The sequence below is a fragment of the Crotalus tigris genome, unplaced genomic scaffold (assembly GCF_016545835.1).
Source record: "Crotalus tigris isolate CLP2741 ecotype Arizona unplaced genomic scaffold, ASM1654583v1 scf7180000024374.3283719, whole genome shotgun sequence".
Taxonomy (NCBI): Eukaryota; Metazoa; Chordata; class Lepidosauria; order Squamata; family Viperidae; genus Crotalus; species Crotalus tigris.
The window spans coordinates 1533127-1547439 of NW_024100544.1; the positions used below are offsets into that span (position 1 = coordinate 1533127).

Genomic DNA, 14313 nt, shown 5'->3' on the forward strand with positions numbered 1-14313 from the left:
TTTATAAAACTCAAAAAAAGAGTCAAGAGAAAACAAGTTATTTTGGATGAGAAAAAAGAATGAAAGGAATTTGTAGAGAGAGAGATTTCTCAACAAATTAAGCTTTTATAACAGTTATTTATATGACAGTTATTTATGTAAGAGAAATGGAAATAAAAAACAGATTATATGAAACAAAAAAAATGAGTCTGCAAATAAACCATAGAAGTGCCTGGCATATAAATTACAAAAAGAAAAAAAAGAAAGTGATATTGAAATTACAAGAGGGAGCTACTGTATTAATGGACATCTTAGCTAGATAAAAAAGCATTTTATCAATATTACTCCAACTTGTGTAAAGGAAGTGACATCTCTGTAGAGAAGACAGATGAATATCTAAAGAAATAAAATTTACTGACAATTACAGAGGAAGAGAGACAGATTATGAATGGACTTGTAACAATGAGGGAAGGTTCTGAAGTTGTAAAAAAGATTAAACCAGGAAAAGTGCTTGGGCCAGATGGATTAGTAGGTTCTTAATATAAATGTTCTGAGGATGAACTTTTATAACCTTTCAAAACTATGATGTATTCTACCTTACAAGGAGAAATTGTTTTCCACTTTGGGTAGTGGCATGGTATTTCAGGTACAATAAAGTCAATGTTAATGGGAATTTTAAAAATTATTATATTAGACATGCCATGTTGAGAATATGACATCGATAAAATCCAGTTTATGCCTCAAAACCCCTTTGTGGCTCTCTGAACAAGAAGTATTCTATAGATGAAAAATAATAGGCAAACACAAATGGCTATGTATCACGAAATACTAAAATGTTATCAAGAGATATATAAAATAAAATTAAGAGATGAACTAGTGGCACAGGGACACAGTTGTCAGTGGTTTTGTTGCTTATAGTTATTAAAAGGATCTAAAGTAGACAAAATATTTTGAACATTGTAAGTCTAAGTTTGAAATGTGAAGAACATATAATTGCTAAAATGTATATACTTACTAAAATTTTAAGCAGAAGAACAAATGGAAAAATGTACAATAAAGGCGGCTAAAAACATTAGTTATAACATACAGATAGAATAATGAGAAATGATATTGAAAGAATGGAAATTTACACTGTTACAATGTTAATTTTTTTAATAAAATGATACACTGCTGGTATATCAGCAGTTAAATTGTGTAGAATGTGTAAAGGGATTTCAAATTTATGTTGGAAATGTGAACAAGAGTAGATATTTTATCATGTCTGGTGGACATCTAAAAGAAAACTAGAAAATTTGAATTCAAATTCACACACTAATTCAGAAAATGTTAAAGATTAATATACAATTGAGACCAGATTTTTTTTCTTTTGGGATAGATGGACAAACAGTTGGAAAAAAAGTCGTGTTTTGTGTATGATAACTGCAAGTGAGATTATTGTACACACTGAGATGACAAATTTCAGCACTACCCACAATGGAGGGGTGGTTTATAAAGATGATGTAACTAGTCAAAATAATAGATTTTGCTAAAATGACTTCTTCGACAATATCTATGTTCATTGCTGACTGGAAGTCCCTTATGGACTTTTTGAATGAATAAAAAAAAATGTACTTATGCTTGATGGTTTTGATGATTATACAGTTTAAGTTATGGAAAGAGAGTTAATCACAAAATATGTAGTACAGTAAATTTATAATTGTACTTACAACTGTTGTAAAGAAAATCAGAAGCTACTTATTTGTATGCTTGATATTCTCTTCTGTTTTTCTTTTACTTTTTTTCCCCATGCTTTTAACTTCCTCTTTGATTTCTGTCTTTTTCTTACTAATATTAATTTGTATTAGTTTAAAAAAATTATTAAAATAAAAATATTAAAAATAGAGTAGTCATAACAGGAAACAATTCTGCAGCAAAGCTTTCTGTAAATAAGCATTCTTCATACATTTGCCTATTCTCACCATAGTATAAGGTCAGAGGAAGCCTTGAGAGCTATTAGTATTAAAGAACACATTATATGATATAATATTAAAAAGGATCGTTACAAAAAATATTCAATTTAGATCCTACCTGTTAGTATTCAGGATGGATGGATGGATGTTCTGGTTTTTCAACTTGTTAGAAGCACTTCTGTACTTCTGGGTTGAAAGGATTAGTCAATGACATTGTTGCCCTGGGGATGCCCTTGATAGGAACTAGAACAGTGGTGGTGAACCTATGGCATGCTGGAGGTGGCACTCAGAGCCCTCTCTGTGGGCACGCACAATTGCCCCAGCCCTGCCTTCCCCTGCGGCCCCCTTCTCACCAGCAGCCCCCCTGGAGGAGAGTCACCCCTGAGTGACTCTGAGCGCGGTCCAGCGTAGCCAAGGACATGGCAGCCGGGCAGTGGGGACAAGACTCCGCCCTCACACCCCGTCATATGCAGATGATGCTGCGGGGCACGGGCGGAGGGTGTGGCTACCACGGCGCTGCTGGGCCGCCTGGGTGATCTACTGTGGTGGGCCATGGAGGCGGTGGGTGGCCTTGTAGGGAGCGGGCAGGGGCGGACGGGTGGACGGGGAGGCAGGGGTGGTTTGGGGCACTCAGTCTCTGAAACGTTCACAAAGGACGGAACTCAACCCCACCCCATGGCAGCTCTCGAGTCTCAAACATGGGATTGCTAACCTCCTACCGGCGTTCCAACCACTTGAGCCACCATGCTTCTGAGATGTTCTGGTGTATCATCAATATAGTTCCTGCCAACTTGTCACTGAAGCATCAGGATACCCTGACATCAGATTGTTGATGTAGCTTAGATGGAAGAAAATTAGATGCTCTTCCAAAGCAAGAAATAAATCCATCCATATTAAAAAAAAAAATAGAAATCTCAGGTTTTTTATAAAGCAAATTCAGTCTTGTGATGATTTCACTAATCTAGAAGGGCTACCACTCAGAAAGAAGTTAAATGTTTCAATGAAAATTAGGTTCACATTTCATCAGTTCACTAATATTTTGTGGCCTTCCCTACCTAGATTATGTCAGAACAGTATTAACAAGTCCCTTTTTGACAGAGAGAGATTCATTATGTTTATTTTTTATTTTTTTCTGGCCCATTTTACACATCACAATAAAATAGTTCAATTATGATCACCAGAGACAATAACATTCTGAAATATATCATTTTTGTCCATAACAAATACTGCAGGCCAGAGTTGGACATAGGCATCCTATAGTGTCTCAAAACCAACTTCTCTGAGCTTAGAGGGCAAAGAAGTGTAAGATTCATTATTATCTGCACAATGAGTAAATCCAAATTTACGCTGGAATATTTTCTTCTCTACTTTTAAGAGTGTGGAATATAATTAGCAGTATGCATTGATATTGAGGCTTAGAACCAGGGGGACCTCTGGCAAATAGGCAAGTAGCCACAGTAGTTGATCAACAATTATTAGATTGAAACCCAAGTTAGAAGACATTTCATCTTGTATAATGAACTGCTTGCACATAAACTTTGCATGGATATCAGAGTAGATTGTTTTTATCTATTCTTAAGTGATGTAAAGCAATGTAACCGCATAGCCTTGCAATGCTCATGAATGCGGGGAAAATGTTTTTGAGATTCATGAGACTTGGTACAAAATGCCAAGGAAACGCAAATATGTTATTCATTTGATATTCATTGTCATTTCTGTGGAGGTAATGTACAAATATTGTAAATAAACAAAGTACACAATTGTTTCTAATACATTTCATAAAGAGACTTTATAACACATTTTGTGCAAGATTTCTGAGCATGCAGGACACTCTGACCTTTGTAGGAAATACAATACTCATCTGGAGCAAAATTAAAACACATCTACTAACTTCTGTGCTGCTTCTTTCTTCATTATTCTGGTCCTTGAAACTGGTGTTTAGTCACAGAGGCTGAGATTGCATTTGGAAAAGGCTGATATCTACTCAAGTAGTAAATGCAGCCATAAAGTGTCAATAAATAGCATAAGCTGGAGGTTTTAGCTGTCGGACAGTGACACAAAGATGGATTGTCCTACGCTGGAGACTTTCTTAGACAAAGCTTTAAACTAGATAGGAAACCAAAATTAGACTGTAATAGAGAGATTTCATTCTCGGTGGACATTCCAGTTGGGGCACTAAATTAATTTACCTTGCACAGTTTTCTAGGGGCTCATCTGTTACGTTGTGGGGCTATAATGCAGTTGTCAAGATGTTCTTGTACTGCTTTAAAGTAAGCTTCAGTATCTTTCTAGAGCACATTGCTAATAAACATTGCATATTTCAAGCAGACTGTCACTGAAAGACTAGCTCGGATAGGGCGTGCATAATTTAAGGAAATAAATTTTTAAAACAAGCAAATAATGTTAATCTTGTAATAAGGATGAAATATGAGCATGGTGGTTTTAATATTTCTTCAGTAGTTAGACTGGATCTGTATTGGTGTGAATACAAATAGGTTGTTGATTTGTCATCTTATTCAGAGAGATGCTGTCACTCTCTTTTTTTTTCAGCCCACCAAATAATGTCATCTGCTTTGTTGCCTTAGGAATGCCAGCAGAATATGAAATCTGGAATACCTGCCTTGAAATGCCAGAATCAGCTAAATGGGTTTGGACCTCACCAAGTTTATCCTCGAAGCAGCTGCAGCAGCAGTGAACTCTCCTTGTCTAGCGCCTGCAGTGAATATTCCAGCAGTTCATCTTGGAATGATGGGAAAGCATGCAAGAAAAAGGTAAGCTATTGGTCACCTTTGATTTAGTAGAAAATTGAAGTGCCTACTATTTTTTTGATTATTGGCAAGGGATGCTTCATAAGCTTAGCTTAGAAGTTGAAATAATGAGGGCATGATGGGAAGGAGAAAGAAATGGGGAGTATTGAGATCAGAGTCCTAAATATAAATCCAGAAGTATTGTGGCTTCCAGCAGAAGTGGAACATCTAATCTGAAGTATCCCTTTCCCTTCCCTTTCCCTTCTTCACCCATTCCAATTCATTCACTTTTATTCAAAGTCAGATTTATCTCATCACCAGCTGAAGTTCATGAACATTCATAGTTTGATCTGGGACTTGCTTCCATTCTTTGCTACTTTGGTGGCTGCTGCTTATTATTATTATTATTATTATTATTATTATTATTATTGATCATCGTACAGTCAGCCAGATGTTCAGACTGGATTTGGCATTTTGTCTACCTATCGAGTCCTTACCAAGGACCTGGGATAGGCAGATGTGGATGTTTGATGGTATTACAGATATCGTCACAGGATGGAAGCGGTTCCTAGCAAGGCCGCCTTTTGCAATTGACTAATGGCGAATTTGTCAATGCCAATGGTATTCAAGTGGTGCTCCAGTTGTTTTGGGATTGCACCCAAGGTGCCTATTACTATTGGTACTACCCTTGCTTGCCTTTGCCACAGTCTTTCTATTTCTATTTGTAGGTCTTTGTATTTTATTATCTTCTCCAGTTCTTTCTCATCTATTCTGCTGTCTCCAGGCACTGCCTTAATAATAATAATAATAATAATAATAATAATAATAATAATAATAATAATAATATCTGGGGACTTGCAAAGGGGGAGGGGAGAAATCCCTCCTACTTTTGTCTACGCATGAAGTTCAAAGTCTGCATTTTTATTCCTAATGACTGCTAATTCTGTAGTAACAACTAAACATATATATTTTCTTTTTCCCATTTCAAATTAGTCAGTAAGCTGGGATAAAAGGATAAGTATAGGCTCTTCATTCCCCAGCAACCATTCCAGTCCTGCTGATGACCTACCTCCAACTCGTATCAAGGAAAATCACATTTTGGATGGGCTGAAGAAGCTACAAAAACAAAAAACAACATTAGAACCTCCTTCGGTTGTATCCAAGTGGGGCTATAAAGATTGCATGGATTCTAACGAAGGAATCTATTCTCCTGGAATTAAGTACGGCACTCATAAAGAACAGGCTAATAGCAGGCCTGAAACAGAAGCGGTTTGCCTAGATCACCAAAAAATCTTTGTGTATGATTCTGATTCCCACGAGGATGTGGATGATGACTCTTCATCTTTAGCACTACTGCATGAACTACCAAGGAAAGACTGTCGGCACTACTATAATAAATTAACTCACAGTGTTTCTGACAGCTTATTTGGCTGGGAACCTGATAGAAGGCATTTATCAGAAATAAGTTCTTACTTTAATTCAAAGGAAAAACCCGAAAAACTGACTAGTTTTGTCAATGGATTTCAATTGGGTTCAAAATCGTGCAGGGATATGAAGCTGCCTGTGCTGCAGATAGATAAAAGTCATTCCAGTGTAAGCTGGAGAGACCTTAATTTACACCTTTCAGATACTGATGACAATGAAATCCTTGATGAATTACATATAGAAAGCAGCGACGAGAAAAGCCCACCGTATTTGTCATTAGCACCCTCTGCAGAAAAGAACACAGAGAGCTGTGGTGTGCTTGGGGAGAAAGGAAACACTCAGCTGGCATCTTCTGAAAAACAAGCCCCTCCCTCAGACATCAGGACAAAGGCATGCAATTTTATTAAGCAACAAAAAATTATAAAGAAGACTTCTTCAGAAGAATGTATTACTGTAATATTCGATGCCGAAGATGGCAAACCTATTGAATTTAATTCACATCAGGCTGGAATTGTTACTGTAACTAGAAATGAAATTTCAATTCACCAGCCGGACGATGCAGAAAACACTACATGTTTATCTCAGGGAGTATCTAATTTGCAAAATGCAATAGATGCTAAAAGCTGCCATGTTATGCAAATGCCTGTTAATAAAGCAGAGAGAAAAACTGCCCCAAGTGATTTCAAGGATGACTGTGCAAGTGTCCCTACTCCCCACATCAGAGATTGTCCTATACATTTCAGAAAACCACTGTGTCAAAATACATCTCAACAAAAACTAACCAAGCCTGGATGCAGTATTTCTTCTAATTTGAGCTCCCCTTCTTGTATCCAAGAGGGTAATAATCAAAAACACAAGTTAACAAAAGTATCCAGCAGAGACAGGTTTTTACCCCAGACAGCAAAAGTGGTCATGGCTGAAAACTTTCCTTTAGTCTCTTCACATTGCTTTAAGACCTTGGATAAAGGTCCACTGTCACCTGCAAAATGGTTGAGACGCCAAAAGATGGCAAATCCAAATCAGAATTCAAAAGTAGGCTTGAATAACTGCAAGATGTTAGCCCATCCAGAAACTAAGAATTTGCTCTCAGAATCAACTGCCCTGCCTCAGCATCTTCTAGAGCCTGTCCACAGTGAAGAGAAACCAACCAGAGATGTCCATTGTGATGGGCCACCAGTGGAGGCCAGATCTCCATCCCCTCCCCTTCCTACTGACAGATCAGCTTCACTGCTAATTAGACCACATTATGAACATTCACCCCCTGTTCTTGACCAACCAGGAGCGGGTTTTCTCAGTGATACAAGAAAAGATGTCCAGTTGTCACCACAGAAAGGAAAGTCAGTGCCTGTTTGTCATAACGTTGCTGTTTATGAAACAAAAACTGCTAAGCTGCCTACAACACCTCCAGTTGAATCAAACCATTTTCAGGACAAGGGGGAAGGCAAATGCATATCAGAAAAGTCCCCGGCCACAAGCCAAGTCGTTTCCAAGATTTTCAGCAAGAAAATTGGTCCACCAAGTTCAAACTTGCCCATGTTCTACAGCAACCAAGAACTATACAATTCCAGAGTTGTCCCTACAGCTTTCGCCCCGCAAGATATAAGCTCCCTGCCTCAGGAGACTGGTGTACCTCAGAAACCAAAGTTTCCCGAAAGTTTCTGCACTTCATTGGAGCATCACATAAGTACAGTTGGGGAACAGAGTGTATTGCCTCAAATCAACCCTTCTCCAGTTCCTTTGCTATTTCAGGGAAGGGATGATGGAAGCTTGTCTGACAAGGTCCTGAAGCCCCATCTCTCTGTGGGACTGAAATTATTCATAACTTCTCCCCGCTTTGTCAGGAAGAGTTCCACCGTGCCAGGAAAGCAGGAAAAAGACTGTATGAATGCAGCCTCTAAATGCAGCGTGAATTCAGATAAACAGAGGCAAGGTGACTCTTCACCTCAAACCACTATAGACTCGGCAGACCCGGAAGAATGGAGTCCAGAGCCCCAAATAAAGGGAAGTTTCTCAAAAAAGCTCAAAATGGACCCAGCCTTCCCCATTTCCTCTGAAACTTGCAATTTGATAGAGACGGACAGATTTGAAAACAAATCTGTTAAAAGATCCCTTTCTTCTAGTAATAAAGCATACCTGAAGCCAGCCCTTGGCATGACCGGAGCCAAGGCCCGTAGTCAAAGTTTCAGTATTTATACTGAAGAAATATTGCACGCGCCTTCCCCAGAACGGTTGGGAAAAGTGAGAACGCAGATTATAACAAATACATCAGAACGAGGGAATTCTCTGACCAGGCAAAACTCAGCAGTGGAGGGATTACAAATGAAGTTTGTTTCAGAATCGGCTGGGACAGCAGAGGTGGCTCCTGCAGTTCCTTGCACTCGGCAAGGCATGTGTGCAAAAGCGACCGGTTCCAATAGTCAGATGAGCAACCCAAGCAAGCTGCCGTTTCGAACGTCTCCAAAAGGAGATCTGTGCACCAGCGTTTTGAAAAAGGGGATCCACAAATCAGCATCCCAGAGCGAAGTTCCAAAAACATCTGGCCAAGATGAAAAAAGCAGTGACATTTCCAAGCGTCAGTCAGCAGTGGAAAAAAGTGTTACCCAGACAGAAATCAACCAAACCAGTGTTTCCTCAGACCAAATTTTCCCTTTTCAGAAAAATGTGGACAGGATTGAGCGTCATCATAAAGCCGAAGGAAGCAAGACAGCATTGCAAGAAATGTGTCTAAATGGTCCCGAAACCTCTGGAAAGGCTTCGGTTTCAACCAGCTCACATCCTACAATAGAAGAAAAAGTGATGTTGTGCATACAAGAGAACATGCAGAAAGGACAAGGGCAAAACACATCTGGGCCTGAGATGAAACAAAAAAATGGGGGCCCTTCTCTTGCCAGCTGGTTTGGTTTCCGAAAAAGTAAGCTCCCAGCCCTGAACAGCCGAAAAATAGATACCTCAAAAGTCAAAGTAGAAAAGAAAGAGGCCAAAGGTTCAGCTTTTGGAAGTAAGCAAGCAAAATCGGAAAAAAGGAAAGACAAAAAGAAAAGCGAACAGCACTGCGAAGCGGAAAATGAGCTGAACAGGAAAACTTCTGTCCTTTTAGAGGGTGCTCCCAAAGGAAAAAAATTGACAAAAGCTGTTCACCCAAACCCAAACCAAACAAGATCCGAACAGAAAAACAGCCCTACTGCTACCTACTCAGGAAAAGACAACTTTATGAAAGAGCTTTTACACAGGTAAGAATTTTAGCATATGTGGATTTAGAATCTTCCCTTTTACATCACAGATAATGACAGTCTATGCAGGTCAACAGTGTGATCGTCTTTTGGGGTTTTTTTATCCCCCCCCCCCTTTCTCCGCAGCATTCTTCCCATTTCTAACATGAAACTCTGCAAGCTACTTTAGAAACTGCAAGACACTCACTTAAACAATGCAGAGTAGTGGAGTTAAGTGAGAAAAAAAGAACTTTGCAATCATTATCTAAATAGCTTCAGAAAGAGAAAAGGAAAGATTTGTGTGCTGGCTGGAGTGAGGGAAATAGGCAAAAGTAACTTCTGCCACCAGCCAGTTTCAAAGATCTGTTGGCAAGGATCTCTGGAAAGCAGGAGAGAGAACCTGGCAAAAAAACCACAAAAGGGGGCAGAGAAGAGGCAGGATAAAGAGATGATAGGTTACAGTAGCTTGGTAAAGTAACTTGCCAGGATCTGTTAGTAATTCTAAAACTAAAAAATAATCCTAATTTGGATTGGATCTATTGGAAATTCAAAACATAAATAAATGTACAGACACACACACACACACACACACACAGAGTGTGTCCTTTTTTCATTGGCTCAAAGGGTTTAGATTTAGGACATCATCAGCCAGCCTAATCGCAGCTCAGCCATATTTGGACATTAAACTAGCACTTAGTTCAGTTCATGTGCTGTTTCTTTAGAAGTTGGTGATAAATTACAAATGCTTTAAAGCCTTTGTGATGAAGCCCAAGGCTATTTCATTCTATAGAAATCTTCCTTTGTTTCCTCTTTGGTGGTAGGGATTATTTTTTTTTTTAATATGGCCTGGAGCTTGTTGGCATTTTTTAAAAAAAATCTCAGCAGAACAATAGTTCACCTGGTTTGCCTCACGTCCTTTTTTTGGGGGGGGGAGGGACTTGATTTTATCTGCTGTGTTGATTGTTCTTCAACTTTTAATTGTTGCTTGGCAGTTGTAATTTGCTTTTTTGTGTTTGATTGATCTCTGCTAAGACTGTAGGAAATTGCGTATTCTTAAATAACTGGGGGTCGGGAAGAAACAGCCACTTTCTGATAATTTTGCTTGTTAGCTTTGAACATGATCAAACAGTGCAATCTCAGAGAGGGTAGCCTGTGCTGAGCTGCAGTATTTCAGATGGCTGACAAGGGATCACAGCATTGTTCCATCTTTCAAATGGAAAGTAGGAATCTCCTATAAAAAATCTGCCATGTCTGGGAGAGGATTTGTAACCAGCTCTTGCTTCGGTTCCCCCCCCCTTTTTAGGGAGACATCTGTTTATAATGCAGATGTGCATTCACACATGCAAAACACCAACACCATCTGCCAAATAGAGTGACATATCCCCATAAAAACAGCTCCACATGGCTGCTCTGATCATTTCTATCTGCTTTTTGTTAGCCAGGTCAGTGGTCTTTGAAATTAAAGAATAGTCAGCCTTATTAAAACCAATACAGTTTTTAAGCGTCACATTTTTATTTAATACATCCATCAGGGAGAGATTTCTTTTAAAAATGCAGCATCTGCCTTTGTGTTCTGTTTAATGCTCCCTTGTAACTGGCTGCAGATTGTTAGTATACAAAGAAGATAACCCACAAAAAGTAATTACTTTCACCGCTTTCCGGATTTTAGGTCACAAAGACACCCAGAAATAATTGTACAATGATTTCCAAGTTGGCTCACAGTCCTAGAAAATTTAAAACAAATAATGATATACCTGAATGACGACAATAATGTTGTCCGTGAAATTGCAAGTGACAGATTTGATCAAGGGTAGTTAGCAACATTTATCACTCAGAGGTGGGGGGGGGAGAAAGATACAGGGTGATTTCACTAAACATAAAGAAGCAGAAGGGAAGGTAAAATGATTGAAGAAAGGCAACGTCATTTATCAGAGGAATCACTTTCTATCTGCAGAGTTGATAAGAAGGCAGCCCAGCAGACAGAAAGTGGATCAAAAAATGTTTCCTACAGGAGCGTGTCGAAGAGCCTATCCCAGGGTTCTCCTCTTCCCAGCAACTCCATCAATACTCAAAGAAACCAGAAGAAAAACAGCAAAACAAAGGTTGATATAGAAATACCAAACAAGACCTTGGTAAGCAATAAGAGGAGACTCCCTTAAGAATTTCCTTTCTTCCCAACTGTTATTGTATTAGTACAAGATACATGCCCACATAGGATGAAAGGACACAGTTCAGAACTGGGGAGTGATGGATTAATGTCAACATCCAGTGATCAGATTAGGGAATCCGATTATGCTATTTCAGTGACTAACAAACAGTGCACACTGGCTCAGCCTGCTTTAAAATTTACACAGGCTACCTGTGCTTTGAAGCAAGACCCTGAAAATTACATGGAATCCTTCTTTTTATCTCTTAGGAGTAATTGAAACAGATTGAGATAAAAAATAATGTCAGCAGCGCCATCCAGTTCCCTGTCATTTTTTAGCTAAAATCAAAGTCCATTTTGTTATTCATAGGGAGCAGATACCACAAGGAATACATTGCAAGAGAGAGTGATTAGGTATCTAGTATCTATCTACTGCAATGTTTATTGTTTTAAATACTTGTTCTAAGTCTACCCTCCTACCCTGGTTTTGCTGGCTGCACATTTGGAGTTAACTTGGTAAATTAAAAACAACATACGTTTAGGTTTTTCTTTTGGGAAGGATATGCGACGGTCATCGGAATTTCTGAAAGGAGAAATGGCTTCCTAATTGTTTCACTGTTGCAAGTTGTAGCTGTTTTAGGAACCCAAGTGCTTGAACCTTTAAGAGCAGAAATAGATGTACTGGGATTTGGATCAGCGTGTATGTTTTTGAATGGGATCATGACACCCTCAGTATGGAGGCTGGTATATAGGACAATGTATGTGCCTCCCCCCCCCGACCCCTCAGAGTTCATATTCTTTATAAACATATGTGAGGCCCCTTTCCAGAAAATATTTGTTTTTTTATTACAGGTAGCCCTCCACTTATGACCACAACTGAGCCCAAAATTTATGTTGCTAAGCAAGACATTTGTTAAGTGAGTTTTGCCCTCCATTTTACGACCTTTTTTGCCACAGTTGTTAAGCGAATCACCACAGTTGTTAAATTAGGAACACGGTTGTTAAGTGAATCTGGCTTCCCATTGACTTTGCTTGTCAGAAGGTGGCAAAGGATAGTCACATGACCTTGGGATACTGCGACCGTCATAAATATGAACCAGTTGCCAAGCGTCTGAATTTTGATCAGATGACCTGGGGATGCTGCAACGGTCGTAAGAGTGAAAAAAGGTCATCAGTCACTTTTTTTCAGTGCTGTTGTAACTTGGAACAGTCACCAAACGAACGGTTGTAAGTTGAGGATTAACTTTGTCAGATCTATATACTCCACCATTCTGTTTATATAACCACTTGCACATCTTTTTTTAAAAAGTTCAGAATAATTTAGCTTGGCTAGCTATGAGACAGATTGCTTTCTAAGGACTATCTCATGAATGAAGTATAGGAAATAAACCTTCTTGGGGATACCATCTGCTCTCAGTAGACTCTTTCATCAAGCATAAATGAAAGATCTTTGTCCTACATGTCAGCTTGTTTTCCCTTATTCTGTTTTATAAAGACTATTCTTCCTGTGGGCTTTATAAAACAAAACAAACCAACAATCCTAGTTCTGATAAAGTTTGAAATATGAACCCATTTCTCAGATACATAGTGCAGAGGTAAAACATAATGTAGAAGTTCCACCTGATGGGAATTGAAAATCAAATCGTCTTTATGAAGCTTAAGAGCAAAACGATCAACTTCCGAATAACGTATGCATATTTTATCTACTTTCGTGAAATAAAGCCTTTCCTGAAAGATGTGCAAGGTCATCCATTAAGAACCTTTCCAAGACTTGTGTGTATATGTATGTGTACATGTTACAAAACTAGTTTTTTTCCTTTGCTCTGCCATGAGCTCTGGTTTTTTTCCTTTGCTTCTATAGTATCATCTTTTCTTTGAAAATGTAGATGTTCCCTGCATTATAAAACCACAAATTATAAGCATATCTAAGTCTGCCCTTGCAATGTCACTGAAAGGAACAGAAAGAATGGAAGCCTGGAAATGTGCCATATGCAAGAAATTCAATCCAGCTGATCTAGAACTTTGATAACAAAGCAGAGTCCCTTATCACAGCCACCCATTTAACATGGTGCTGACAGCTTAGGGTATATCTTCACTGTACAGAAAGAAAGGGGGGGGGATGATGTGGGGGAAAAAAACCAAGCCAATATTACAGTTTGTTTTAAATCTTTCTTCTTATTGTTTAAGGGCTCAATAATGTAAAAGCATTTTTGTTTCCTTTAATAGGGTCTTTGCAATTGTAGCAATCTTAGCCATTTCGGTCTTTAGCTATATCTTTAAGAAATACACTTCATTTTATTGGACAAGAATAGAGATGTGTGTGTGTGTGTGTGTAATATAATGTAATTAATATTATATAGTATAGTAATATTATAATATAGTATAGTATATATAGTATAATATAATATAATACAATATAATATAATATAATTTTTTATTCCTTATAACAACAAAATAGGCTGAAAAGGCTTTGTTTATTCTTTCTCCAGACAGTACTTGCTAAGTTAAAAATCAAAATGTTATTAGAACATACTGTTCAAAGACTGGATTACATGTGCTATTGCTTTGTGCAATTTTAAAATCCTTTTTTAAAATATAAAAATAAGTCAATAAAATAACTAGCATTGGCACGTTAAACTATTTGGAATAAAAAAAGAAAAGACTACTTAAGTGATGTATCTAACAGTGGATTTTCAAACTTTGTATTTCTTGATATGTTGTAGCGTCAATTCTTTTACAGGGGGTTGATTAAAGGTTTAGGATCGCATTAAATGGATGCATATAGACTGTTCAAGACAGAATGGTGTTAAGTGCAATTGTGTGCTCTAATAATCTGTGTATGTATGCAGTTACATATT

General features: G+C 38.2%; 1 protein-coding gene across 16 annotated transcripts in view; it reads left to right on the top strand.

Annotated features, from left to right (window-relative positions):
* The window catches only part of NCKAP5 (NCK associated protein 5), a 656435-nt gene that overhangs the window by 553650 nt on the left and 88472 nt on the right, over positions 1-14313 (top strand). For 14 of the 16 annotated variants that reach the window (XM_039328230.1, XM_039328233.1, XM_039328231.1 and 11 more), the window contains 3 exons: positions 4514-4699; positions 5669-9330; positions 11264-11441. In XM_039328230.1, coding sequence (XP_039184164.1) covers positions 4514-4699; positions 5669-9330; positions 11264-11441 — 4026 coding nt within the window. The remainder of the gene's footprint in view (positions 1-4513; positions 4700-5668; positions 9331-11263; positions 11442-14313) is intronic. The other 2 variants (XM_039328228.1, XR_005554850.1) reach the window with 2 other exon arrangements.